This window comes from Aythya ferina (assembly GCF_964211825.1).
Source record: "Aythya ferina genome assembly, chromosome: 22".
NCBI lineage: Eukaryota > Metazoa > Chordata > Aves > Anseriformes > Anatidae > Aythya > Aythya ferina.
The window spans coordinates 5,301,917-5,327,714 of NC_140320.1; the positions used below are offsets into that span (position 1 = coordinate 5,301,917).

General features: G+C 44.4%; 3 protein-coding genes and 1 long non-coding RNA gene across 9 annotated transcripts in view; 2 read left to right on the forward strand and 2 right to left on the reverse strand.

Moving 5' to 3' along the window:
* The window catches only part of UBASH3B (ubiquitin associated and SH3 domain containing B), a 64,750-nt gene extending 55,541 nt beyond the window's left edge, over positions 1 to 9,209 (forward strand). For both annotated transcript variants that reach the window (XM_084495794.1, XM_084495795.1), the window contains exons 12-14: positions 2,421 to 2,527; positions 3,480 to 3,589; positions 4,426 to 9,209. In XM_084495794.1, the coding sequence (XP_084351920.1) occupies positions 2,421 to 2,527; positions 3,480 to 3,589; positions 4,426 to 4,563 (355 nt within the window). In that variant the 3' untranslated portion in view covers positions 4,564 to 9,209. The remainder of the gene's footprint in view (positions 1 to 2,420; positions 2,528 to 3,479; positions 3,590 to 4,425) is intronic.
* The window catches only part of LOC311422593 (uncharacterized protein), a 113,978-nt gene extending 95,090 nt beyond the window's left edge, over positions 1 to 18,888 (reverse strand). For 2 of the 4 annotated variants that reach the window (XM_084495800.1, XM_084495801.1), the window contains exon 1: positions 18,442 to 18,888. In XM_084495800.1, coding sequence (XP_084351926.1) covers positions 18,442 to 18,472 — 31 coding nt within the window. In that variant the 5' untranslated portion in view covers positions 18,473 to 18,888. The remainder of the gene's footprint in view (positions 1 to 18,441) is intronic. The other 2 variants (XR_014685424.1, XM_084495799.1) reach the window with 2 other exon arrangements.
* On the forward strand, positions 10,775 to 25,347 carry CRTAM (cytotoxic and regulatory T cell molecule). The gene is made up of 13 exons (XM_084495796.1): positions 10,775 to 10,861; positions 13,828 to 13,974; positions 16,603 to 16,755; positions 16,983 to 17,114; positions 20,056 to 20,226; positions 20,811 to 20,882; positions 21,041 to 21,106; positions 21,325 to 21,432; positions 22,196 to 22,267; positions 22,739 to 22,843; positions 23,249 to 23,392; positions 23,755 to 23,838; positions 24,330 to 25,347. The coding sequence occupies exons 1-13, from the start codon at positions 10,813 to 10,815 to the stop codon at positions 24,458 to 24,460; spliced, it is 1,434 nt and encodes a 477-aa protein (XP_084351922.1). The 5' UTR covers positions 10,775 to 10,812; the 3' UTR covers positions 24,461 to 25,347.
* Positions 19,481 to 25,798, reverse strand: part of LOC311422596 — a 31,503-nt gene continuing 25,185 nt past the window's right edge. For both annotated transcript variants that reach the window (XR_014685427.1, XR_014685428.1), the window contains exons 2-3: positions 22,180 to 22,344; positions 19,481 to 19,789 (exon numbers count right to left, since the gene is read on the reverse strand). This is a non-coding gene — a long non-coding RNA (uncharacterized lncRNA). The remainder of the gene's footprint in view (positions 19,790 to 22,179; positions 22,345 to 25,798) is intronic.

The window sequence follows — 25,798 nt, forward strand, 5'->3', positions numbered from 1 at the left end:
ATTTGGTTTTAAAGAGTAACATTCTGCTGAATTTGTAAATTTAAGCAGTGCCTGGAAGAGCTGCTGGAGCTCCCAGAATGAACTTAAAGCAGGCTGGAGGCTGCTGTGTTAAGCACAACCTGAGGATGCCTTATTATAAACCAAATTCCCCAGGGCACTGGCAAGGTGCAGCTTATTGCTGATGATGGGGGCTCTCGTTCCAGCCCTCCTTCCTTCCTGTGCACCTTTCACATGCCCAGGAAATCCTCAAAGCTTGTTGGTTTGGTTTTTTTTTAGCCCTTTTCCTAACACTTAGGAGTTTGATGAACCCTGGTAAGGCTGTGCTGCCTTGATCTGGAGTCTGGAGGAAACAGCAGAACTAGTTTTGCTGACTCAGTTCACTGACCATCGTGTTTATGGGCTGAAATCACATCATGGGTTCCGTAACGCCTGCCCTGCCCTTCCCCAGGGGAAAAAGCTTGTCTGTTTGTCCGTCCTGATTAGCCTGGTGAGGGATCTTAGCTGGAAATTTTGCAACATCCTGGGGAGCATGTTGACATCTGCCGGGAATGCAGGGTCTCCTGAATCATCAGAATTCAGAGATTTGATATCAAGGAGGTGAACACAAAAGATTCACCACTCCTCAGCAATTATTTCTACTTTCTGGTTAAAAAACCATTTGAATGGTGAATGGGTAAAGACCACCAATCTCTCCTCGGGGAAATATATAGATTATTTGCTCAGCTCCAGCAGTGTGGAGGTGACCTGCCTGGTGCTCAGCAGCTCTGCTGCTCAGCCCTGTGGCTGCTGGATCAGTCCCGGTGCCTGGTGAGGTGCCACATCCCCAGCTCGCTCTGCCATGCTGCCCTCAGCCCAGCACACACATTTTACATTTTTTACCGTAAACCGCACCGAAAAAGGCTAAATAAAACCCAGCAGAAATTGCCATGTGGTAAAGGACAGACAGGATGATCTATTCAGGCTTCCTACTCTCAAATTTATGATTCACTTATGCAAGCCAGGCTTGAAGAGCTCCCAAAAAAAAAAAAAGAAACTCCCCAAAGGTCGCACGCTTCCAGTCCTCCACCACCAAAATATCTGTGTCGCTACGACTTCTCGCAGACACCAGCCCTTTCTATTTTGGCACGAGCCTGATCGCAGGCTGAGCAGTCTCGGGTGAAAACAAAACCTTTACAGCGCACACACATGGGACTTCCACCGAAATAGGCTTGGTGACAAACATTTTGTGTGTCAGCTTTTGTGGTTTGTGATATCACCAGAACCGCTGGTGTTTCCCGTAGTCCCAGCACACCCGGCTGTTTAAGAACATTCAAGTGAAGCAAGCAGCTGAAACGTTAAAAAAAAACTGATTTTTTCATGCCTAATTATACCGTGAAGCCACTTGAGTTACATCCCTCTGGTCTGCAGCTGAAATTCCAGCACAAGGGTATCTCAGCAGAGGTCCTCGCGCTGTGTTTGGCCCTGAAAGGCTCTCACGTGGCTCAGGCTCAGCACAGCAGCTGGACCAGGAGCGTGGCTGCTCCACAAAGGAATATTCTCAGCATAAGGAAAGAGCCTGCTCGTGTGTGGTCAGCTGCTTAGGTGGGGGGTTAGGAGACATCCTCCTGGTGCTCTCTCCTCCTGTCACACGGGTGATTCCTGTGCACATCTCAGGTCACTGAACGGAGGGGAAAGATGCGTCTTTTCCCTGCACCATGGCATGAAAATACAGCTTTCTGCTTCCTATCCTGCGCTGCTCTGCACACATCAACCTGCTTCAGCTGGAACAACTGGCTGGAGCCCCATCGGGCAATTCACTTAAACGCCCTGGCCCAGGAGGAGGTCAGCTAATTCCAGGCATTTCCCAGCAATGCAGCTTTACAGACAGCCAAAGCAGCAGCTTGCCCCTGCCCTTCTGCATCAAACCACACGAGTACCAAGGAGAGGCAGCATCTGCCTGCTCCAGGCACTGCAGTTCTCCTGAAGCAGCCACGGGTGTTGCTGCCCACCCTCCGACCAGGCTGCAAGCCCTGGCAGCACAACACATTTTGTTCCCCTGCCCTTCACTCCCTTTATTTGGGTGGATGAACCCTGAAATCTATTGATCTAGTGTGTAAATGCAAAGTGCTATTGCCATGGCTGCATGGCATTGCCAAAGTAACATGTTTGGAATCAGCACGTTACAGGCTGCCTCCTCTGACTTGTCCACAGGAGAGGAAGCATTTTCTTAATTTCCCCACTAATCAAAAACGTCTTACTGGAAAATAGGGAAACATCTCAGTCTGGAGGTTTAAAAAGCCTCATAGTGGTCCTGACACTGAGCTCTGGGGACCTGGGAAATTAGAAGAGTTAAATACAGACGTATGCTCAGAGGAATCATCACTTGCACTTACAACTTTAGCTCTTCTCCTAATTTACCATTCTTGTTTTTCTGCTCGCAGACCTCATATTCCCGTCAGCAAGTTGGTGGTTTCTGAATCTTATGATACGTACATAAGTAGAAGCTACCAAGTAACAAAAGAAATCATCAGTGAATGTAAAGGCAAAGGTAAGTGCTCCAGAGGGGATGAGAACGAGACAGGCTCCCCGGGATGTGAACGCTGATATTCCTCACCAGTCCTTCCCTCTTCAGGGAGGTGAAACCCCATAACCAAATCTCCCATCCCCTCTCCCAGAGGGGTTGGAAACACCAGGTGAAACTGTGTGTGGCAGAGCTGAGTTTAGATAAGCTCAGCCTACAGGACAGCTCCTTCAGCTTCAGTAGCAGAAGTATTTTTCAGACACCAAGACAATGCAAACAGTCTTCTTCCAGGGAATAAATAAGCTATTGGCACCCTGCTGTCTGTTACCAGCATCAGATGGGGCATCTGCCACCTCCTATCTGTGCTATTCTTCTGTAATATATAACCCATGAAGACTGCAGAATGTTTCTCCAAATGCAACAGTGGAATAAAAAAAATCTCTAGCTCCTATTTTGCATTCACAGCATGGGAACAGGATGTTCCAAAATTCTGGGGATCTCATTAATTTCATCTCGCTGATCCGTTTCCAAATTCTAAACCTTTCATTTTAATAGTTTGCACACAAGCCTTGATAGCACTCTGCAACATCGGGTGTAAAGGATCTTGGAAATGGAAATCTAAAGCAAATGGGGTGAAAAAGCAGCAACTGAGATTGAAGTGCTTGTCTTAATCAGAATTAATTTTTAAATAGAAGAAAAGTGTTTTTTTCACAGGACAGGTGGAGTCTCACTGCAATTCCTGTTTTCCTCAGAAAGCCATTTTAAAAATAAGTAGCACAGAGCTTATCCTGAAAATTGAGAAATGCTCTAAACAAGTCATTAAACCATGCCTTATCCCACATTCACATAATTTAATGAGCTTTTATATAACAAACTGAACCTGTTTGGAAATTTTTAAATGGTCAGCTGCATCTCGGGCACCCGTCCCTAAAGCTGGCTTCCTCTCCCACCTCAGCCTGCGTTTCTCGCTGTATTTCAGGGAATAACATCCTGATAGTGGCACACGCGTCCTCCCTGGAGGCCTGTACCTGCCAGCTCCAAGGGCTCTCGCCGCAGAACTCCAAGGACTTTGTACAGATGGTCCGAAAGGTAATTACCAGCGAGGGGTAAAGCTCACTGGCTTTAAAAAGAGAGAAAGCAGCCTGCAATCTGCTTAACCAGGCAGAGGACGCTTTGTTCCTCTCGGCTGATCGTTCAGCCTGTTACTGGGTTTCACTCACTTCAGAAGTCACGAGAGGAAAGCAGATCAGTTAAAGGGGCTTAATTTGACGTGTCACTTCTGTAACAGATAGCAGGGGATCCGATGCTCACCTACAGCTGGCACCCAGTGCCACTGCTACAATCCCATAGGTACCGGGCTGTACAGAACACCCCGAGTGCCATCCAGTACTAAAACCACCCCAACCAGGGCACTTCTCCTTCCTACAACCCTTCCCTTTCTCGTTCCACTCCAAACAGCTGATAACAGGCAGGAAAAAAGCCTGAAAATGATAATGGGGTCTCCTGCCTTCATTCCTTTCCTCCAGCCCTGCAAAAGGAGATGGCTTTGGCACCTGCCAGCCTTGTGGACACTCTGGGATATTCACAGCTGATCTGAGCACCCCCAAAAACAATCTCATCCATATTTCCCCTTCATACCTGCACTGGCCTTTGGGGTTTGAGTCCACGCCAGCCAACATAACACCTTTGGGTTGAACTGAATGTGTTTAAGCTACCTTAGAAAACCATTACCCCTCTCCCCCAGTGTTTTACGTGTACAATGCTGCATGAAATCTGGCCGTCATGCCAGAATCCTACAGTCATCTCCTGCAAACGGGCTTTGGGGAGAGGGAGAGAGAGACAAGAGCCTCTCTTTAGGAGCACAAGAGCTCCATGTGCAGCTCAATCCCTGCTTATTGCCTTTATTTCCTTCTCTCTCCACACAGATTCCCTACTTGGGGTTTTGTTCATGCGAAGAACTAGGGGATACAGGTGTTTGGCAGCTTACAGACCCCCCCATCCTCCCTCTCACACATGGACCAACTGGAGGCTTTAACTGGAGAGAAACCTTACTACAGGAATAGGAAAACCCACGGCCTTTCTAAGCGTCCGAGAATGTCTCTTCGTTCTTGTGTTTATTGACAGTGGAGTAGTCCTACCATGTTACGTGGATCACACAAACAGCTCGTCTAGCATATCTCTTACACGGCCAGAGTCACGCAAAAATGCTCATATACAACTAGGCAAATGCAAAAGGGACTGATTTGGAGGAAAAAATATTAAAATATAGATTGAACCTCTTGCACTGCAGGGAATCTCTGTTCAGTGAGTTGCTCGGGTAAGTTTTCCCACCTTGAATGGAGCTCTGTTAACACCAGTACCATGTACTGCCTTCTGCACCCTGCTAGTAACAACTAGCACTGTGTGAAAGGCGAGCATTCAGGATGTGTTTGGGTTTTTTTTCGTTGCTATTTTTTGCAAAGCATTAGCAGGCTTGCTCAGGACCACGTGTTGACACCCTCCTCGCTCACAACCCCCAAGTTCTCAGCACCGTTCACAAAGCCTACCACCACCAGCTGGAAATGAGAGGTCAGCATTGCCTCTGCAGGCAGCATCAGATTGTTCCTCTCCTCTATCTCGGCCCTGGGTTAGGCTCGTGCATACTGTGGATGCAAAGATTGACACTGATCTGCAGCAGAAGAAAGATCTGAATTTCACATCACTTACAGATGAAGCTTGCACATCAAAAGCCAGCACCGTTGTGAACAACGACTGGGAGCTGTTGCTCTTAAGCAGAGATGAAATAAGCCTGTTCCAATCAAACCTGGAGGATGTAGAAAGGCTGTTTTGTTTTTTATTCCCCTTTTTATTTAAATTATTGAAATCCACTCTTGTGCACAGAGCCAGCCTAAAGTGTCTGTGTCATTTATATCCCCTGAAAAGGGGCTTTGCCTTTTCTACCGGGTTCTTGTGCTGGTCATTTACACAGCGGTGGTTTTCTGCTCCTCCTGAGGTTTTCTGTCAGCCCTGATAAGGTTCTGCAGCAGGCAGCTTTCTTAAGTGGGTAATGCTAAAGTCAAAAAGGCGGCACTGAAATTCGGCCTTGGCTGCAAGCTTGCCTTCCTTTCGTTAACTCCTAAGTGCCATCTGTCGTAAAGACAAAGCAGAGCTGAAAAAACAGTACACTGAAATTTAGGAGCAGCATGCTTTGTCCTATTAAGATGCTATTTATCCAGTTTCTTTATCCAGGTTTCTTTTAGACAATATTACCTTAAGTCTTCTGTCCTGAATCAAAAATTTCCTGCGGACGTTTGTATGGCTAACTTTGAGAAGGTACTCAAAATTGTGTGTAAATAGGGTAAAAAAGGATTTGGGCATACTCCTTTCTTGGTTTGGAGCATAATTCTGAATATTCCCAAAATAACATAAAAGGCAGTTCAGAAAAGATTCTGGCATCCTAGAGTTCCCCTCTTCTGTCCATGTTTCCTCCTGCAGCAAGCATTAGTATCCTTATTTAAAGTGTTTGTATGGCACAGGGGTTTATACCAGCCAGCTTTGGCAAAAGCATATTAGTTATAGACAGATCAAAGTTTGTTTTTGGGTGGCTTTAACAAGTCGATCTTGGGCTTGCCAGGGCAAGTATAGAAAACACTGTACAGATTTTGAGTCAGGAGAGAGCTCATCCTGTGCAATATGGTCACAATCCATGCCAGTAGTCCGTTATTTATACATTTATGACTATGTAATGCTCAGTAGGCCACTCATAAGTGCATTATGATTCCAGGGATGTATCCTAAAAAGTCAGGGAGATAACTTATGAGATGACAGAAGGAAACTGCTCTGGTGCAGTTACACTGCTGTCACTTTAGTTCTTAAACTATAATTTAAACTATTCTTGGCTGTGTACAGGCATTGTGAAGAGCGCTTCTGGCTTGTTTTCCTCCTTGCTTACTCACTGCACATTTGCAAAGAGTTTCTTTAAAACTAAATAGGTGACAATCACACAAAAACTGATTTGGTTACTGATACAGGTGTGATTCTCCAGGTGGTGCTTTGTTTCGTGCTATGGGTCAGGAAGATGTGAGTAGGGATGCCAAATATCACCTATACAAAGCAGCAGAGGCTACTTAGGTCCTATTGCAGATAAACCACATTACAAAGAACTTATTTTGACAGAAGCATGAAACAGAGAGGGAACAAAAGCTGAATGCACAATTTGAGTATTGTACTAGCTGATCTTTGCGTATGAGTAATACAGAAAAAAAGTACTCTGTTTTAGAAGGTAGAATGCGTTAAAATACTCTCTTCTTAAAAATATATATTTTTGGATGCTTGGGAAAGTATTTTGACAATTGTAGTCTTACCTGTCATTAGATTTTTCAGGTGTCAAAAGTCTCAGAAAGAAAATTTTATTTTCTTCCAGCATTTGGATTTCTCCTAGGTGTTTTGTGTTAAGTGTTCTCATGTTGCTAGGGCTTACTGGGGGGGGAAAAAGTAAGAAATATGTTCCTTTTCAATTTTTAATTAAGATGTTAAGAATGCAAAACAGTTGCTGCTTCACTTCCACTCCACTGCTGCTCATTAATGTATATTTAACATCGCTTCAGGGTTTTGTCCCAGAAAAACGTTAGGCTTGATCTGCCTGAAGTGGGTGCAAGTCTTCTTACCGTAACTGTGAGCTGCTTTGGATCCTAAGAGTTCAACTAGGCTGTAGAAGGCAAACAGCAGTTCCTAGATTTGTCCTCTTTTCCCAATTAAGGAATAAAGCTGAAAACCTGCCAAGAATAAACTGTTCTTCCAGTATTTCCATAAACTTAAAAGGTTGGACTAGAAAAAGACATGGATCAAACCCTAGCACAGCAATTGCTGATGGGATGGCACTCAGCAGCCAGAGGGGCAGAACTGGCACATTTTACCAAGCTCAGATTTGACCAAGTCTTTGCAAAGGGCCTGTACCCCTGGACTTGATATCTCCCTGTGCTGAAGTAGCTGGGGGGAGACCGCAGCTCGTCCCACCCCGTTGACTCGAGCTCTGTTGTGGATAACTTTCTAGCTCAATACAGATCCCAGGTCTAAAGTTTCATGAACTTACCTTACATTTTGTGCAGTGGTAGCTACAGCTAAATGCTTAAAATAGTCTGAGCACAGGGCCAGGTTCTCAGCAAGTGTAAATTGACCCTGTATACTCAAATCAGAGCTTTGCCTCTTTACATAAACTGAGGATGCAGGTCATAACTTCAGGGGGAAAAAAAAATATTTCCCTTTTCACTCAGTCTGAACAGTGTCAGAAAGAATAGGCAGCTGATGTTAAGAGCCTCCTTTCTTCCTGTTGTTAGCTTCTAGTATCAATGTTACTCTGAAAATGATGATTTACATCACCAGACAAGCAGTTGTTTAAATAATTCTGCAGGAATTGTTCTTCGTGAAGGCAATGAGAGGTAATTCTGCAAAACAAAGAGGCTACAAGAGATGCTAGAATGCTACTGCTCAGTGTAGTATTTTGTATCCACAGCCTTGAGTCCCTGGGGTAACAATATCTTAAGGACTTTGGCATTGTAACTGTTCCCTGTGTGCTCACCACAGCTCTTGGGGAGAAGAGGTCAGAGGATGGGGAAGGGGCTGCCTGGGACGCTGTGACACACTCAGCCTTCCCACTTAGCTGCTGAACTGGGAACAAGGGGTTGGAGACTTCTCCCTCTGGGTCCTCAAGAATGCCTGACCCGGAGCCCAGGGACACAAACAGGAAGATTTCTCCTAATTTCCCCAGGCTTGGGATGAAGCCCCACAAAGCCTGGTCCTACCACAGGCTCCCACCCCTCACCTGCCTTTGGCTTCACAAGGAATACAGGGGAGTCCTACATCAATTTGGGGTTGAGCCCTCCCAGTCCTGATCTGAGCAATGCATAAGAGTGGGGTGAGAGTCTGATTATATTCATGCTCATTTCAAAAAGAGCAATGCTAAATAGCTGAGTTAGGCCATAATTAGATAAATCTCATTAAAACCCAGAGCTGGAAATTTGTTTGCAATGCTTCACAACTTAAAGTGCGTTGAAATTCCGTAAGAAACCTACTGTTTAGAAAGGAAAGTTTAATAGTTAAACCACAGAAGTGCTTAAATATAGGGGAAATTATTTGAACTTCAAAAATAGACGTGCAGAGATGGTGGGAGCAAACATGCTTAAAACAGTGAATGAATTAAAAAAAATTAAGTGTGATTGGTTGTATCACTAAATTGTTATCTCGTTCTCACCACTTCCTCAAAAATTCATTCCCTGGGGAATATCCAGGAACCATACACACAACATCACAAAATACACAGCCAGTTCCTTTCTATTTCTTCCTATTGAAATGTATTTTCTGAAGTTTCTCTCTGTGGACAGTTCTTAAAACTTGATGTTATCAGTGCATACTTGTTTTTTTTTTTCCATTTTAAACCTATTGTATCATTCTGTTTATTATGTTTTTTAGTGTGAGCAGATTGTATTTATTTGAGAAAAATGTTTGCTGTTAAAAAAACAATAATTGTATTGCCAAAAATAGCTGTAATTACCTGTGACATCTGTATTTTTTTTTTTATTTTGAGGGGTTGGTTGTTTTTAATCTCACCTTCAAGTGCTAACAACTGTTAAAACAACCATTGCGTTTTAATTTGCCTATTACATTAAATGGATTTCTCTGAAGTCAGACAAAAATGCCTCATAGATGATTTAATAAAGATGTCATGCTCCCACGCCTGGCCCTTCCTATTTAAGTTTTCCTCTCTTGTGTTGGACTTTGCTGGGGTGAAGAATGAAGGAGAAGGGAACTCGAGTTATTTTCCTCCCTTCACTAAAGGTGAAGTTCATTGATTTGACAGCAGATGGCACAAAACCCCCTCAAGTCTCGGTTTCCTCCTGCAGCACAGGGACAGGGTTTTTCCTCTGGGCTGGAGGCAGACAGCTTCAGTGTCATCCCTCCTGCTTCATGGCTTTTCCCCAAAAGTTATTTCACTGTCAGGTTCGTGGCACTGGGAGCACGCCTTTTAAACAAAAGAATTATCTACCTTTATAATACACATCTTCTTCCTTGATTACTGGATTAAAAAAAAAAATCCAGATTTTTTTAATCAATTAGTGAGACTCTTTCCTTTCAAACCAGCTAATTACATTACATTTTATGGCCTACAGCTGTTTTCTGGTAAAACTGATTATATCATGATTAACATAAAAGCCATATATTTTATCAAGCATAGACTAATGGAGTGACACTTCCACGCACCTGAAAATTCAATGGAAATAGGTTCTAATGAATTAAAGATGGAATGCAGAATGTGTTTATAATTAACCATTTTGTCCAGTTCACTCAAACTCATGTCCTGCAAATGCATACTGGTTTAAACCATATTTCCTATCTTATTAAAGATAGAGGGAATTAGTCTTTTGCACTCAACGTTGAGCAGTTACAGAAATCTGCCAGAGGAAGATGTGCTGAGGCCGTTTTGGAAATCAGCACACAACTACAACGTGAAAAGAGGCTCTGCCAACAGAGTCTTGTGGTGATACTGGACATCGTACACCCAGGAAAGAGCTTGGCTATGCCCCAGGTTGCTTGAGAAGGAATCAGGCCAGTGCCACTGGTTCTCTAGGACCCCCTTGATGTAGTCAGCCCTGCCCCATGCTCAGCAGTGAACCTGCAAGTCACCTCCCAAGGCTCTTCGCTCCCTAAAGAGCCACAAACCACACACAGCAAATCACCTTTCCCATCTTCCTCATTCCCTGCAAGCAGAGCAATGCAAACATCCCGTGCACACAGCAGGAGAAGGTATGGAGTGACTCGAGACTCTTTTTCCAAGGATTAAATCTGCACTGCTGGGTTTTCAAGCAGCCTTGCAGTTCCTGCACTCCAGCAGCACCCAAAAATTCTCTGCATTCCTGGGTGCCTCCCCATCGGCAGGAGTTAAATCCTGCATGGTGCCCCTGTGGAATCACCCCAGGCATGTGTTTCTTTTAATCTTTACCTCCGTATGCCTCTCTTCCCCTCTCCCCTGCACAAAAAAGGCTGAATGAGATGGAGGTGGAGGGGCGCAAGGCGAAGTGCCCCCACTCCTGCCGCCCACTAGCTTCATTTCAGGGACCCATGAGGTCAACGATTGCTCAGCTTTCACCGACACGTAGGAAACGTGTGAGAAGGGGGGGAAGAAGAGTGGAACAACAGAAAAAAAAAGCAAAGGAGGCAGAGACCCCGGCAGTGATGAAGTCATGGTTAATCTGTTCCCCCCGTGCTGAAAAGAGACCTGCTGCTCACCCCGACAGGGAGAGGAAGTCTGCGCAGGCAGCCTGCACTGCCACCACAACATGAATTTCACCACGGCGCTCCACATCGTGGCTCTGCTCCTGACACAAGGTAAGCAATCTGCTCTTTTTTACCTGCTCCTACCTTTACAGCACTCCAGCTTAGAGAATTCAGTTCCCAGAGCTGCAGCACACCACGCAAGGCAGCTCTGCTGTTGTTTTCTTACTGAGGATGTTGTGTTGTCACCCAGCTCCCAAAGCCAGCTGGTGCAGCAGACAGGGTGCTGAATTCCAGCTGAATCCTAAACCCTGTAGCAGTGAAACCAATTCGCCTACCAGCAGCTGGCAGCACACTGAGATGGCAAAGCCTTGAAAAATTGAGAGGCTCCCTTAAATATGTGCAGCTTACTTTCCATGGCTTGGATATCTGTATGTGCCCTTGTTCATGTATTTTTCTAAGAAGAGGCTAATCTAACAAGCCGGGTAATTTAAAAAGCACTCAAAGTACTCTGAAAATGAAAAGCACTTTAAATGCTCAGACTCCTCACTCCTGCTAGAGGATGCATCTTACACCTGCTTTGCTAATCTCCTCTTTCATACACTAGAGTGTGAGGTTCACATCTGACCATGTCAAATGTGGAAAGACTTAGGTAAGGAAAGAGACAAAACAGCTTTTGACAGCTCATGATCCTCAGAAGAGTCATTCCTGCCCTTTGCAGGAGGTACGCATCCTCGAGCCTGGTGCTGGCCAAAGTTAGTCTCTCTCCCTTCTTAAAGGCAAAAGCAGAAGCCAAAGCAGTGGCATTGTGGACACTTCAGTGTGATCTCACACACCAAGGTATCATTAACAGAGGCCGTATCGAATCCAAGAGTCCAGACAGCAACAATGCATTTTTTAACACAGTACGCTTAGGATATTTTCTGATCCCTGATGGTATTTAACAGAGCTCAGGCCTTAACAGGTCATTAATTATATCCTAGCTGAAACAGTGCTCACAGTGCCCTTTAAACCTGCTGCAAAGCAGCAGCTCCCACTCTTTCTGGGTGTCCAACCCCAATTCCCCACTATTGTCAGACTGCTGCGCGATGACCACGCTAGCTGCTCTCAGCCATCATTCACAGGACCTCAAGAACCAACCCAGACTGCCACGTATCTGTGGCCACAGGTCAAAAATAGCTGATTAAACAGGATGTCTCTGTAGGCTTCAGTTTTAAAGACAATTGTGAAATGATTGAGTGAGCGCGCATCCTTGCAACAATTTCTGTGTGCATTTTCTGGTGGCTAACAGAGCAGCAGAGGCTTGCACCGTTCTGCTCCTTTGTATCTTGCAATTTCCAGCAAGAAATTATTGGTCTGTCCTGCTAAGAAGGTGGACGTATCACTGTAGTTCATCACAGACCAGTTTTTCAAGGTACCCAGGGCACCTGGGATCCACACTGCCCCTTTGGAGCTGGCACCCCTCGTGCTTGCACTGTGGTGAGTGCAGAGGCTCAAAGCCCACAGCCACGTCAAGCTGCCCCCCGTAAGGGAGAGAAATTTGTCCTCTGAGTCATGGTCTGCATGAAGCCGTGGTCTCACATGGAAATTACGTGTATGCTCCACTCTGGGGGCTGCTCTTTTCTGCTTTAGAAAAGCAAATAGCAAGCAACACCCCCCATCTTTTCGTTGCTCTGCCCTGCCTCTCTCACCTCAAAAGGTGCGACTTACAGACCCCACACTGCTGCGAGCAGCAGGAAGCAGCCCCCACACAGCCACTGTGAAAAGCAGTGTGAAAAACCACAGGCAAGGCCCCCTCTGCTGCTTTACCAGCACGCTCCTGTGACACAGGTCTTCACAAGTGGAACCTACGCGAGGAAACCTCCCTTTTGCTACCACTCCTCTGCAAGCTCCCTCAACTCACACGAACCCTGAGAAACCAGCAGAGAAGCAGAGGTAGAATTAAAAAAAAAAAAAAAAAAAATACAAATCAGAAGCACTAGGGAGAAAGAGCCTTGAAAAGGAGAAATCTATTCCTAGGCCATAATTTTTCTGCCATTTTCAGTTTGATTTCCTTCCCCCCCAAATCTAAGTGCTCTGTGAAGGTGGCTACGTTGTCCCGTGTACTCAAGTCAAAGGTGAACAACAGCAATAGATACCCACGGGCAACCCCTTTCTTACAGAAAGACAAATCCTTCCTCTGATTTTAGTAGCAAAAACGCCCCAAAATAGCTTCTTTTCTGTTATATTTTAAAATGTTTTTAAGTAAATGAAAAGCTTTCCTGAAGCCCGGGAAGATTCATTTCCCCAAACTGCAGCACGTGTGTACGCAACGGGAACTTGCAGCAGGCAGCTACCTGAAAATAAAGTCAAAACACACAAAACAGGAATGAAAAATAAAACCCTCTTACTGCCTATTTACTTAACTCTGACCAGGGCACTGCTCTTAGTAATTTCTCCAGGGCATGCTTTTTCTGGAGAAGGCAATTCATTCCGGGCCATCAAATATTTTCACAAAGTGTATTACATATCTCAGAATGTCTGGAGAGAAAAACGCACTTTACTGCCCGTCTGCAAAATCACCTGGGAGGAGTAAGTGAAATTTCATTTCAGTAACCTGTGCCAGGCCAGGTTTGTGTACCCTGCCTGCAAAAGAAATTTCAAAGCAGCTGCAGCATTGCATTCGAATAAAAAAAGCCCCTTTTTCAGAGATACTAATCACTCACAGCTACCACTCCGTTGCGCACCCTTACAAATCAGGTTCAACAGCTCCAGAAAGGAATGTGGAATAAAATTTAATTTTTACAGGGAGAACATGTGCATTAATTGGTTGTGCTATCAATTCTGCATTGATTCACGTGGATTAACATCGAATAACTGCACCTGGCTGCGCTGGCAGTAAAGGTCACAAACCTTACCTAGTCATTAGGTAGGTCACCACAGTCACTGTGGTTTAATTAAATCAGTACAATTACACTGGCAATTTTCCCCATCTAGAAAAACCTTGAGAAAAGGAAAGTTGACACATTGCTCAGTGCAAAACATTGTCACTTCACTGTCGTGTTCTAATGGTTGTTTTTTTCCCCCCTCTTGTCTGGCAGGGGATTTCGCAGAAGCTGGCGGTGAAACCATAACTCTGCAGGAAGGAGAGGACCTAAATCTCAGCTGCACCCTCGGGGGTAGCAACAGCTCCATCAGGCAGTGGCTAAACCCTCGTGGGTTTACGATTTTTCTCGACACCAAGTGGGGTAAGTGTGAAAACCGAAGGCGGCACTTTCTGTGTGGAGCAGAGGGTCAGTTAGGGGTGGGCTTTCCAGCTCCCACCCAGGGCCAGTTTGACTCACCTGCTACCCAACCGCTTGAGATGGTTTTACGCTCAGCCCCTTTCTGGCAGGAAGTTCATGAAATGGAAACCCCCACAAGAGTGGTCTGGCACTACAGCTTTTAGCAAGGAGCTGTATTTACCACCAGCACAAAACCCACTCTGCTTTACAAGAGTGGAAGGGAGGGGTCCTGCCTGAAAGCTCTGGGTGCTCTTCCCCTCACCGGGGGCATTAGATGTAGCACATCAAGGGGAAACGTTTACTACAGAGCAAAAGTTTTTACTACGTGCTGACAGAGCCAGAATTACAGTTACTGTGTTCTCTTCCACTCACTATGCCTTCTAAATCTTACTCTTATCCAAATTTGACAGCTCTGCAAGATGAGGTCTGCCTTAGCCCTCCCCATATGTACAGTACCTAGTCAGCATCCACGCTTGTTAAAGCTTTTGGGGATTTATCCAAATGACAGGAACCCAATTCCCACCAAAACAGTGCAGGAGCCAAGCGTCCTCTTTGGTTACTCTGGGAATCCCAGCTCCAGGGTCCTGTTATCTGCATCAAACCAGCCCCTGAGCATTTCCCACAAGTGTCATGAACATTTCTAAACAGAGAATACCACAAATAAGTATTGCTTCTTTATTATAACCTGCTTGGTGCGGATATCCAAGCTTCCAGGAATCACAGCAGGCTATGGCAGGGGTTCCTCACTCTTGTTGTGGTCCATTAGTCAGGTCTTGCACCCAAGAACCAAGACCAAGGATGAATTCCCCTCGCCACCAGTTATCTCCAGTACCAGTTTTAAGCATCTCCATCCTTCAGCAGACGTAGCCCTTTTGATGCTTGAAGCTTTGCTGAGCTGACACAGCAATTTAGGACATATCCACTAGTATCTACAGTGCAGACTCTAAGCTGAGCAGACAAAATCAGCACCTGCCTTAAATTACCTGAGGATTCAGCCCACAGCATCAGTATCCCACGATTATCTCTCAGCATGATGCATGATATAACAACCACAAGGATAAGAGTTTGCAAACCATTTGGATACTTGACAAGTCAGTGCTTTCCTTTTACAAAGGCAAACTGTCCTCCTTTAGACAGGAACCAAGCTTCACGCTAGGTAGGGACATTTTCAGTTTTTATTTTGAATCATCACTGTGATCCTTTGTCACTTTGCTTCTCCAAAACCCACTTCACGAATCAGTTCCCTCCCCTCTCACTGTGTATAAGTCTTACATCATGGTATTACCAAAATCCTTTAATATTTAATCATTACCATAAATTACAGCACTGCTATGTTATTCTCCCAAATTACATTTTAAAAGAGCTCAGCTAAAAAATGAAGACACTTTTTGAGAGTTTTCTCTCTAATGACTGATCCACATCCCCAGTTTCAGTTCAGTTCAGGAGGCAGAACATTACTTTCTGTGCTGTGATTGTGGGAAAAGTCCATGTGACTTGCTGGCTTGTCCCCAAGATTCACCCAGGAGGAATGAAGCCAACACCAGAAAGTCAAGAGAAGGAGGACTGCACAGCAGAGCACTGTACATCTAGGTGACAGTCTCATTAAAATTAGCTAATTAGACAAGGAGAGGAGAAAAGAAACAGCCAATTAATAAGCAGTAAATAAAGAGGTGTGGGCTGACCGTAGCGTTCATGTATACATCGTAGTATGCACCCAAAGAGGGAAGGGATTTTTTCAAGGCCAAATTAAAGGTTGAGGAATGGGGAAGGGAAAGCGGTCACCACTTCATGCACCTTCACTCTAGGTTCTGTATTCATGGGTCATGCTGGTGTTCTGACCACAGATCACATCCTTGAACCCCAATGTTTGCTTGTATTTATCTAAATATTTAAGGAACCCAAATTGCTGTAATACCTGGGAACGCAGGATGAAGACCCGCTTTTTTTTTGAAGGCTTGGAAGCAGCTCTAAACTGTTTCTTTTTCACTGATTCCTCTCCATCAAAAAAATAAAAAGAAACAAAACAAGAGGGTTTGACCTTTCAGGTCTGTGACTTGAGGGAAATCACTTGCACCTCTGCATTACCCCCTCTTGAGCTACAAAAACCTCAGAAATTCTGTTTCTTACTATGGATATAAATCTAATCACTTCGTGTTGCTACCCAGACACCGAATAATGTGGTAACTCCTTTTGATGGAGGGGAAACTGAGGCAAATAGGGGACATTACCTGCATAAAATCAAAGAGAAGCAGAGGTCAAAGCCAAGGCCTGCACTCAACTTACACGCCAACTGGAAGGAGATTTTTCATTTGCCAAACTGAACTTATTTACAGAGTTAAAAAGAAAAAAAAAAAAAAAAAACGTTTTCCCTGCTGGCAGCACACACCCCATTCATCAGTTTACTGCTGCCTCTGTGCCAGGGCAGCACCAGCTAGAAACGCTTTTTGCTACAACTGCTCACTTATGTCAAGGTTGATGACTAAAAAAAGAACTGCAGTAAACAGAACTGATCTCGCTCACTACTGCTTTGATTATCTGTCTTCCTCTTATGTACCAACACGCATAGCATGCTGGGTTGTGTTTTCTTTACAGGTTTAAGAGATCAGAGGTACAAGCTTATCCATTATTCAAAGGATGAGTTATCCATCCGACTGTCTAATGTAACAGTGCACGACGAAGGCGTCTACAAATGCTTCTACTACGGCATCCCGTTCAAAGTCAAGACGACGACTGTTGAGGTGTTGGGTAAGTTCCCATCCTTGTTTTGTGCCGGAGGAGCAGAACAACAAAGCCAGCTCCCTAACTCCAAGGCTGCATTTTTGCATACAACTGTATGGTGTTTAGCACTGCGTAATCTCAGTGTTAGCTCAGCCCTACCCAACAACGCTACGTAGCGTTATTAGTGCATGCAGCCATTCATAAAACTGAGCAGAAAAAATTACTACAACTGATTGCAAACCTTCTTGCTGCAGCTGCTCCTTCTAAACCGGTACTGGAAGCATCCCAAGACACAGAAAGAGGCATTACGCTGTCCTGCTCTACACGAGGAAGTAAACCACGGCCCCAGATTACCTGGCTGTTGGATAACGGGATACAACTTCCAGGTAAGCGTTAAAAGAATGGAGACTGTTATAAACCAATTTCTTCTTATCAGCCTTGAGCACATCTAAAAATGGTACCCTGGTGGCACAGGTTTGGAGAAAAGCCAGCACTAACTGCTTGTGCAGGGGAGATCACAGGATGGCTCATCTCACCTGCTCACATTCGGTGCAAGAACAACAGCACCTGGCACCGAAACCCTTTGAGAACCTGGAGTGAAATTCCACCAAAATAAAATGAAACCAAAACTCTGGAGGCACAATTTGCACGTCCACGTAGGCAGCCGGTTAGCAAAGCCATGACAAATCCCATTTTGTGTTTGGTACAGGTTTTCCTTAGCTATGCTGAGCAGCTCACCTGCACACGTGCTGCCTTTCTCTCATTAAGCTGCTCAGAGCCAGGCAGTTCCCTAGCACACCACGAACAGCACTCAGGAAACACAGCCCACACAGCCCTGCAGCGATGACAGACCTGAGCACAGCTAGGTAGACACAGATGAGGGGGAACGGAGCCTCTAGGCAGCTCAATTTAACTTGTGTACCATATAAATAGCTGCTTCAAAGGCCACATTCTAATAATACCTGCCTTATTAGCTGCAACTGTAGCACACTGGAGAGGAAACGTCCCTGTCAACGTGAGGAAAATACTCATAGATGCAGATGCATTTTCTTTTACATATTAACAAACATGTTTGTAATTTTTCCATCACCAAGCAACATGCTCAAAGCTTAGCCTGTAATATTTTTCCCCCCAAAATGGCTTTTTTTTTTTTTTTTTTTTTTTTATTAACTAAGAGCTCAAGAAAACAGCAGGAAAGCAGGTTGGCCTGAGTAAAGCTAGAAATCAAGACCAGAGGAAAAAAAAAACAGGGGGGTGGGGGAGAATCCAAGCTGTCAGATATACAGGCATTAATGCAGCTGTATAACACCCCATGCTTAGAGGAACTACACTCAGGAGAAGCAGCACGGCTGGTAAATGAGCCCTGTGAAAGCCAGAACTATCTGCAGTTGTAGGGGGAAGGCTGTTCTGGAGCAGTACGTGGATTTTTAAAAAGCAGATTTTCCAACTCCACGTGTGTTCTGGGGAGGGCTGGGCTGTGTCTGACTGTAAGGGCTTAGGGGAACAGCCCCTCTGAAGATACACAGAGTTTAGGGAAGCAATGTGTCAGCTCTAAGCTTATATATATTCTCTTCCTGTTGTTCTAAAAGAGGGGTGTCCTTAAACCTGAAAGGATCTCACTTCTGGGCTGATGAGGTGTATTGTTTGAAGCAAATACAAAAAAAAAGCCAACCAAGCATTTTTCCAGCTAGTTCAATAAAAACCTACACTTACCTTTGTCTCCTCCTTGCACCTTCAGATCCATAGCACAACCACCTGCCAGGCATTAGAGCACATCATAGCAATGAGAGCTACCTGGCCCTCCACCTCCTGTCCCACAGCTACCTGGGAACTTAATTAAGCAACAAAGGGCCTGCGCTGGGTTTGCTTGATTGGTTTAATTTGTGGTTGGCTAAATGAAGGGATATTTGCATGAAGAGGTGCTGATTCACCATCCAGCCCGTTTGCAGCAGATGCAAATGATGTTTGAGAGGGAAAAAATAACTGTCCTAATTCAGCAACTCTCAAACTTTCTGCATGTGCCCTTCCTTTTTTGCAGGTGACTGCCTTTGACTAACACCTCTTTCTCCCCCCTTCCATTCTCAGCTTTAATCACTTCCTGCAAATATTTATACTAATCAGAAAATAGCTAATACATTTTAATTACTGGCAACACCTCAGTTCCACCAGGGCTCAGCAGGGGCAAACCAGCTGTAATTACTGAGCTGTTGCTGACAATTAAAGATTATTTCCTTTCTAGCAAAAACACTATGAGATCCTTTTGAGTTCTCATGTGACCCCACTAGGGATGGCAAAGAGTGCTAAGAAATACTGGTCTGTGATACAATAAATTATCTGTAAAGGCTAATTTGGAAACAAGGAATTTCTTTCATTTAAGAAACAAGGATGTTACCAAGGGAACAGGTCAAGAGAAAGCATTAGTTTGTTTCCAGAGAACCTCTACAGTAGAAGCAGCCAGTTGAGATTATTGTGCAACTGTGGGCATTTAAGGTAAACATCTGAAAAAAAAAACCTCCCTCTCCACCAGAGCTATTCAAACACGTCTCTCTGTGTCACATGAAATACATCTTCATCGTTCCATCCAATATTAGTGAGTGGAAGTCAGTGTTACCTAAAGGACTGGGGAGTGCAGCAGACATGTCACACGACTGCCTCTAATTCGTTATGGCCCAGCAATTAATCTTCATGTCTCCCAGCTGTAAAACGGGAAGTCAAACCTGGACTGTGGGGATGATGGAGGACTCGTACAGGATTTAATGGAGTTGTATCAATGTTTATTGCAAACATAAATATTGCACATCAATAAAAATTCAACAACTTCGTATGCTTAGGGTAACAAATGTACAGCTATTGAGACACAAATTCAGCACCCTCAGATTATCACTAAGCAGAATCTGAACTTTTTTAGCCCTCAGTCGTGCTACAAACCTTGCCTCTGAGGGTTCTGGCCCCAGCTAAGCAATTTGTTCCATTCAGTAAGGACCAGAAGTGCTGGTGGGTGTCGGGACATCCCACTGCAGTCTTCCAGGGTGTGTGAGCACTGCTGCAGAGGAACTTCCCCCTGTGAGTCATGAAATGGAGCAGAGTGTTAGGGTTAAGCACAGGAGGTGCAGCGAGGGCTGCACTTAAACAGCCACCGAGGAAGAAAAGGTGACCTTGCTGTCTTTGGGCTCCCGTGTAAATCCATTTACACAATGAACCACTTGGGCCCAGCAATCGTGCGCTGCTCTAGCAGAGCAAAGTAATGCAGATTGTGCCTGGAAGGTTTTTCATTAAATTGCTCTTGACTAGAAAGCACTTAAATGTGTTCTTCCAACGGGCGTATAGGTGACACCACGCACAAGTTAGAAGCCAGTGGGGAGAAATGGACCACGACCAGCACGCTGACAGTCCTCGCCTACGGGCCCAATTCAACAGCCAGCTGCCTCGTTCACCACAAAGCATTAAAAGAAGAGAAGCTGGCTGTGCCTTTCCGCTTTGAGGACCTCCCTGGGACAGGTACTGCAGCGCTCTGAGCAGCAGCTATCTCATTTTAGCACGCAAGTGGTTATGCAGATACGCGTGCAAAGCTGAACGCTGTGCTCTACTGCCCCGTGTGTGAAATCTATTTTTACATGAGAGGGCTATCTAGGGCAAATGAGGAACTCCAAACTAAGGTTTTATGGTTTACTTGTTGATGTTTGCTTTTTTTTTTTTTCTTTGCTTCCTAACTACCTTAAAAATCATTAAAATTAAACCATAGCAGCTCAGATGAGCAGCAGGGCTAAGTTCCCCAGTGCTGCTGCTAGAATTCTGGTAGTGTTTGCCCTAGAGCTTTAAAGGTAATGCAGTGTATGTTCTCAAAAAGCTCTGAGCTTCCCATGTCCTCTGTGTTTTAGATACATCCACATGGAAAGCTAGAAGGGTGTAAACACTGCAAATTAACACTGAAGCTGCTTTTAATTCTCAGAGCAGTTTGCCTTCTGCCCATTTACTTGTCTTTAGGATGGGTCTAATTATTCTTACTTCGCTCCTCATTAGATTGCTTGATTCTACAAATGCTTACAAAGTGCTCTGAAAGTTGTACTGTTGTTTTTTTTCAGTGACAAACACATATCCTGCATCAACTGCACAAGAGGTGGTTACACACGTCTCTGAGCATGAGCAGCCTGCAGGTATTGTCTTCCTCTAATTAATATACAGGTCAGATAAGCACAGCATCCATCACAGAAAATGCTGTACAGTGTCTTTCAGTAGAGCTTGGGCTGCAAAAGAACAGCACTGAGGAAGATTTTGCTCAGCATTCAGACCTGCTTTGTTTTTTTCCCCCCAGCGACTGCAACAGAGTCAGATCTTGACGACAGTACAGACTTCTCCCCAAGCTACCCACAACATAATGGTATGAGTTTTACTTTCATTTTTTACTCATTTCACGGTGCTAAATATATTCAGACAGGGAAACTGAAGGTGGGAAGGGAGGACTGTAAATCTAACCACAGATAGGGGACCCAAACAGCCCAGGCACAAAGAACACCACAGCAGTTTTCATTTGGGATTGGGCTGAAGGGCAACGTGTGACATGTGATGTTTATCTTGTGTTTGGGGATTTTCCTCTAGACTCCGACCAGCCAACCATCCCTTCTGCAGTACCAGAGAATCCAGCAGTTCTCAGCTCAGCATCAACTACAACCCAGCAAAACCTCCAGCCAGCTGTCACATCTACTTGTAAGTTTGGACTTAATCACATGAATTTATCAAACCAGGACAGAAATGCCACCAGGAATGTCATTATATTACCATCTTGCACACAACATAAAACAGCAGTTCCTGCCTGTGAGCAGAGCCTCTGTTTTACAGCCATAAAAGCAGACAAACTCTCTTGTTAGATGCAGAAGAATTACATCAGGGTTGGCAGCAGCCAGACTGGCCAAGCGTTCTTGTGATGTGTCAGAAAAGCACGGCATGAGCTGAAGCTGGGATTTCTCTGGGTGGCTGCACTAGGTGGCACTGTGCAACAAAGATTATCTGTGCATATAAATGGCTGCAAACTGAATTTATTGTACTGGAGAACTGTTTCCAACAGAAGAATAAAGAGCTCCACTGTGCAAACTGGTTGACCAAAACCCACCAAAGTGGGCACCTGCTTAGTGTTATAGGCCAAGCAGTGAAAAGTCAACAGACTGTTTTAGAAAGGCATGATCCCTTTGTTTATATTTGTTTAAAAGTGCTGTATCAGTGTCTGCAAACTTCACAGAATGGCTACATCCTGTTGATAATCAGCTCTATTAACATTGAGAGGGAGCATAAATCTTTCAGCACGATGTGCTTACGTAACTGATAAGGAAGAAAATCTCTTATCAATGTAAAGTTTTGGCAAACACTGCGTGTCTTATCCTTTTGGTCTTACAAATCATAGTAAATTACACAAAGATATATTATATTATTCATGTGTGTAAGAAACTCAGAGCTCACCTCTCTGCTTCTGCAGGGCCCGAAGCAACATCAGCTGCAGCAGGAGAGGAAGAACTGTCTGGTGCCCCGAGTCACCATGTCCCAAACGGTACGTTACAGCATCAGACGTGGGGTGGTGAATCACAGGACAGTGATTCTCACACTGGGTGACTGCACCTCTGTGAGCTAGGACAGCAAAAGATAATCTGAGATGAATACAAGAAAAGAATCTGCTTTAAGAAAAAGGATAGCTGCATGTTCTTGTATTTCAAGTGAACTAAGGGGCAGGGAAAGCCTAAAAAAATAACAAAGATTCAAAGTTCACGCTCCTGTGAGTCTGTAAAATTGGAAGTATTCAGTAAAGTACTCCAAGGATTTTATGTTCGTAAAGCTTAAGTGGTCTTTATCTTATAAAGAAATGCAGTGTCAAGGAAGTGAGCACGGTGCTTTAAGTCAAGGGCTCCAGAAGCCTTTCTGCTGCATTACCAGGTGCCCTGCCCTTCAGAGCTGCTGGAAAAATAAAGATTTCTCAAGCATCCCTTTGCCCTTCAGAGAAACACTGTTCTTTTTCTTTCTCCAGGCACTGACACAGCATCCAATGGCACAGTCACAGACGACGAACTTCCCAGGACAGAAGCCTCACCCCCAAGTGAAAACATAACTCAGATTTCCATCATCACCTTTGGTAAGCTCTCATAAATACTCTTCAGTGACAACTTCCAAACATGCCACAAGCTTTCTAACGTCAAGCTGACTCTCTCTGACCAGGTATCCACCTCCAAACCTAGTGTCAGTACACCAGGGTAATGCTAACTTGCAATCTTGAGGAAAGACCACAGAAACACAACCATTTCTACCATCTAGAAAAAAAGCTACATTTTACCAAATTCTCTGACTTCAAACAGTTTTGCTTGTTTATACACCAGGGAAAATATTAACCTCATGTCTTAAAACTCAGGCCAGTAAGGTGAAATCTGCACTCCCCCCATGTTCACCTGGCCTTGTCCGTGAGACATCATTCTTGCTTTAATCACCAGAAACTCCCAGGAAGCTCTTTAACAACACAAACATACATCTGCCTCTTTTCCAGAGCAAGATCTGCTATCCGAAGGCATCCAAAGGGAGAAGGATGTCCTGCTGCCAAGCTTGGTGGCTGTTCTGATTTTCGTGTTGCTCATCATTGTTGTGCTTTTTATGAGGAAGCTGAAAAAAGCTCATGGAGTGTGGAAGAGAGGTGAGTGATGGCACTGTCTGAGTTACTGATAACACTGTTATTTTTTTTTATATTTGTTTTTGAGGACGCTGCTCCTCCAGCCCTCTGGTTAAACACCCTTCTAGAGACAGCGACTGTGGCTTGGTGCAAACAGCTGCTGAAGAGTCCCTGCAGCTGATGGCCTGGGGCCAAGCTTCAGCCGCCACAAGTTGTCACATAACTGAATTGTTTTCTTAAGCATCTCTCTTGTGAACGACCAGAATAATTGCACTCTTATTTTCTAACTTCTCTTTGAAAGACTAGGATTGTTATGCTCAAGGCAGAGAGTGAGGAAGAGTCATGGAAAAAATCTCAGTGTTTAATTACATTTGTTTTCTGCACAGAAAATGATAATTCAGAGCAGACGCTGGAGAGTTATAAATCCAAATCTAACGAAGAAAGTCCAGGCCATGAGAAGAACGAACAAGGTAAAAAGTTTCAACCAATATAAATTAATTCCTGTCAGAGCATTGGTACCAACCACTGCAGAAGCAAATCGCTGTCCACCTTTTTTTGTACAGAGATATTTGCAAATTGGACATTCTAAACCTGAATATTGTAAAGCCAAGGCTTTCATCACCTGAAGTCTTCCACCTCATAGCTTAGCTCTATCATGGCTTCACCTTTGATACAGAACCGTAAAAAATTAAAATCATGGCTTTTCATTTGATAGTTCAGACTGGATAATCACAAAGGTTTTATCTAGTTTCTAAATTCAATCTACTGAAATGCCATTAAAGGTACTATGAGTGGTTTATACGGGGAATTCAACTATTGTTAAACAGTCCTGAATATGCTGGGTCGTTCATTGTTTTATAACACGATGAAATAGCACGTATTTCAGGCTGGTAAAATCAGTAATAAACGAGTAATAAATGTGTATTTATCTTTCAGTAATAAATGTGTATTTATCTTCCAGCTGTCAATCAGAAGTCCAACGTGCAGTACGTAACAGAAGGATATGTGGAAAAACCACAGAAGAATCCAGGAGAGAAAAACATCACAATAGCTGAGAAACTGTTTACATGTGGAAGGGAAACAGATGTATAGCAACGTGGTCCTTCTGGCAAACACACAGAAACACCACTGTTTTTTAATATTTATCTTAGAGCATTCACAAATCAGTATGATGTCAGGGAGCAGGAGTACAAGCGACTATCCTCAATCCCAGAGCCAGTCTGGACTCTTTTCCTCTACACAGTAGGACAGGTAGATGGGACTGGCACTCCTATCAACCTATGAGCAATGAACACTCTGATTTAGCTGTAGCTCTCAGAGGATTTAATTGACCACTGCCAGAATTATGGGTCATCAATCCACCCTAATCCACCCTAATTGCTACCAGGGTCCTTGCAAGGGAGTATGCAGTTAGTCCCAGGGACCACAGGATATGGAGATATTCCTGCAACACTTCTGCCACTCTGCGAGCACAGGGCTGAAGAGGAAACCCTGGGAGATGCAAACCAACTGGGACTTCTATGAACTCATTCGGACAGCCAGACCTGGCCATCCAGTTCTAGCAAACCAAGCAGGAAAGCATCCTGATGTCTAAGGTATTAAGCTAAACAGTTGTCCCCCTTGGAAGTCTTCAAATGAGGGGTTGGCAAAGGTGAAGAGGAAGGACAGTGTTTCACCTGGGACACCCCAAATGCAACGAGGATGACACTTGCCTGTGAGGGAGCAAGCTGAGAGCATCGCCACGATGTTTCATCTGCAGAGAGCCCTGCAATGCCAAGAAATCTTTTCTTTTGCAGGAGCCTCATACTGGGGTTCTGTACCGTAAGATCAACTTTCTGAAACAAAGGAAATTTGCATTCCTCTATAGCAGAAAGCTGTATTTATTTTTCTTGGAAAAGATGATTATTTCTCATCACAAGTGAGAAAAACGCTGAAAACTCTTTCTGAATACTGGATTAAATAAATGCTCTTGAAACGAATGCTGGAACTAATTTCATTTTTATGTGGAAAGTGTCCCCATTTTTGACATGGGTTTAACACAGCTATCACCACAACACTGCCAGTCCACGGCCTGTTGCAACAGTGGTTTAACCATCCCATTTGAATTCCTTTCCATTCAGCCAAGCCAGAAGGAAATATAATACACCCTAACTGTTTGTAAACTCAGCTTGTAGGGTTTGTGTGGTGATGGCAGGTGTTCATGGACAAACAGACTCGGTAACCCCAAATGTTTCCTACAAAACCGAGGGCCCTGGCAGCTGCCCAGCCCCACGGCTCTCTCCAGCCCAGACCTGGCAGCCACCTGCAGATCCTGCAGGGGGTTAAGAAGCGGTTTTAAGTGTGCACAACCCCTTTAAATGTATTAAACGGATGGAAAATTGTACCTAAAATCTATATAATCCATACGTAGGGGCCCCTAAAAACATGTGT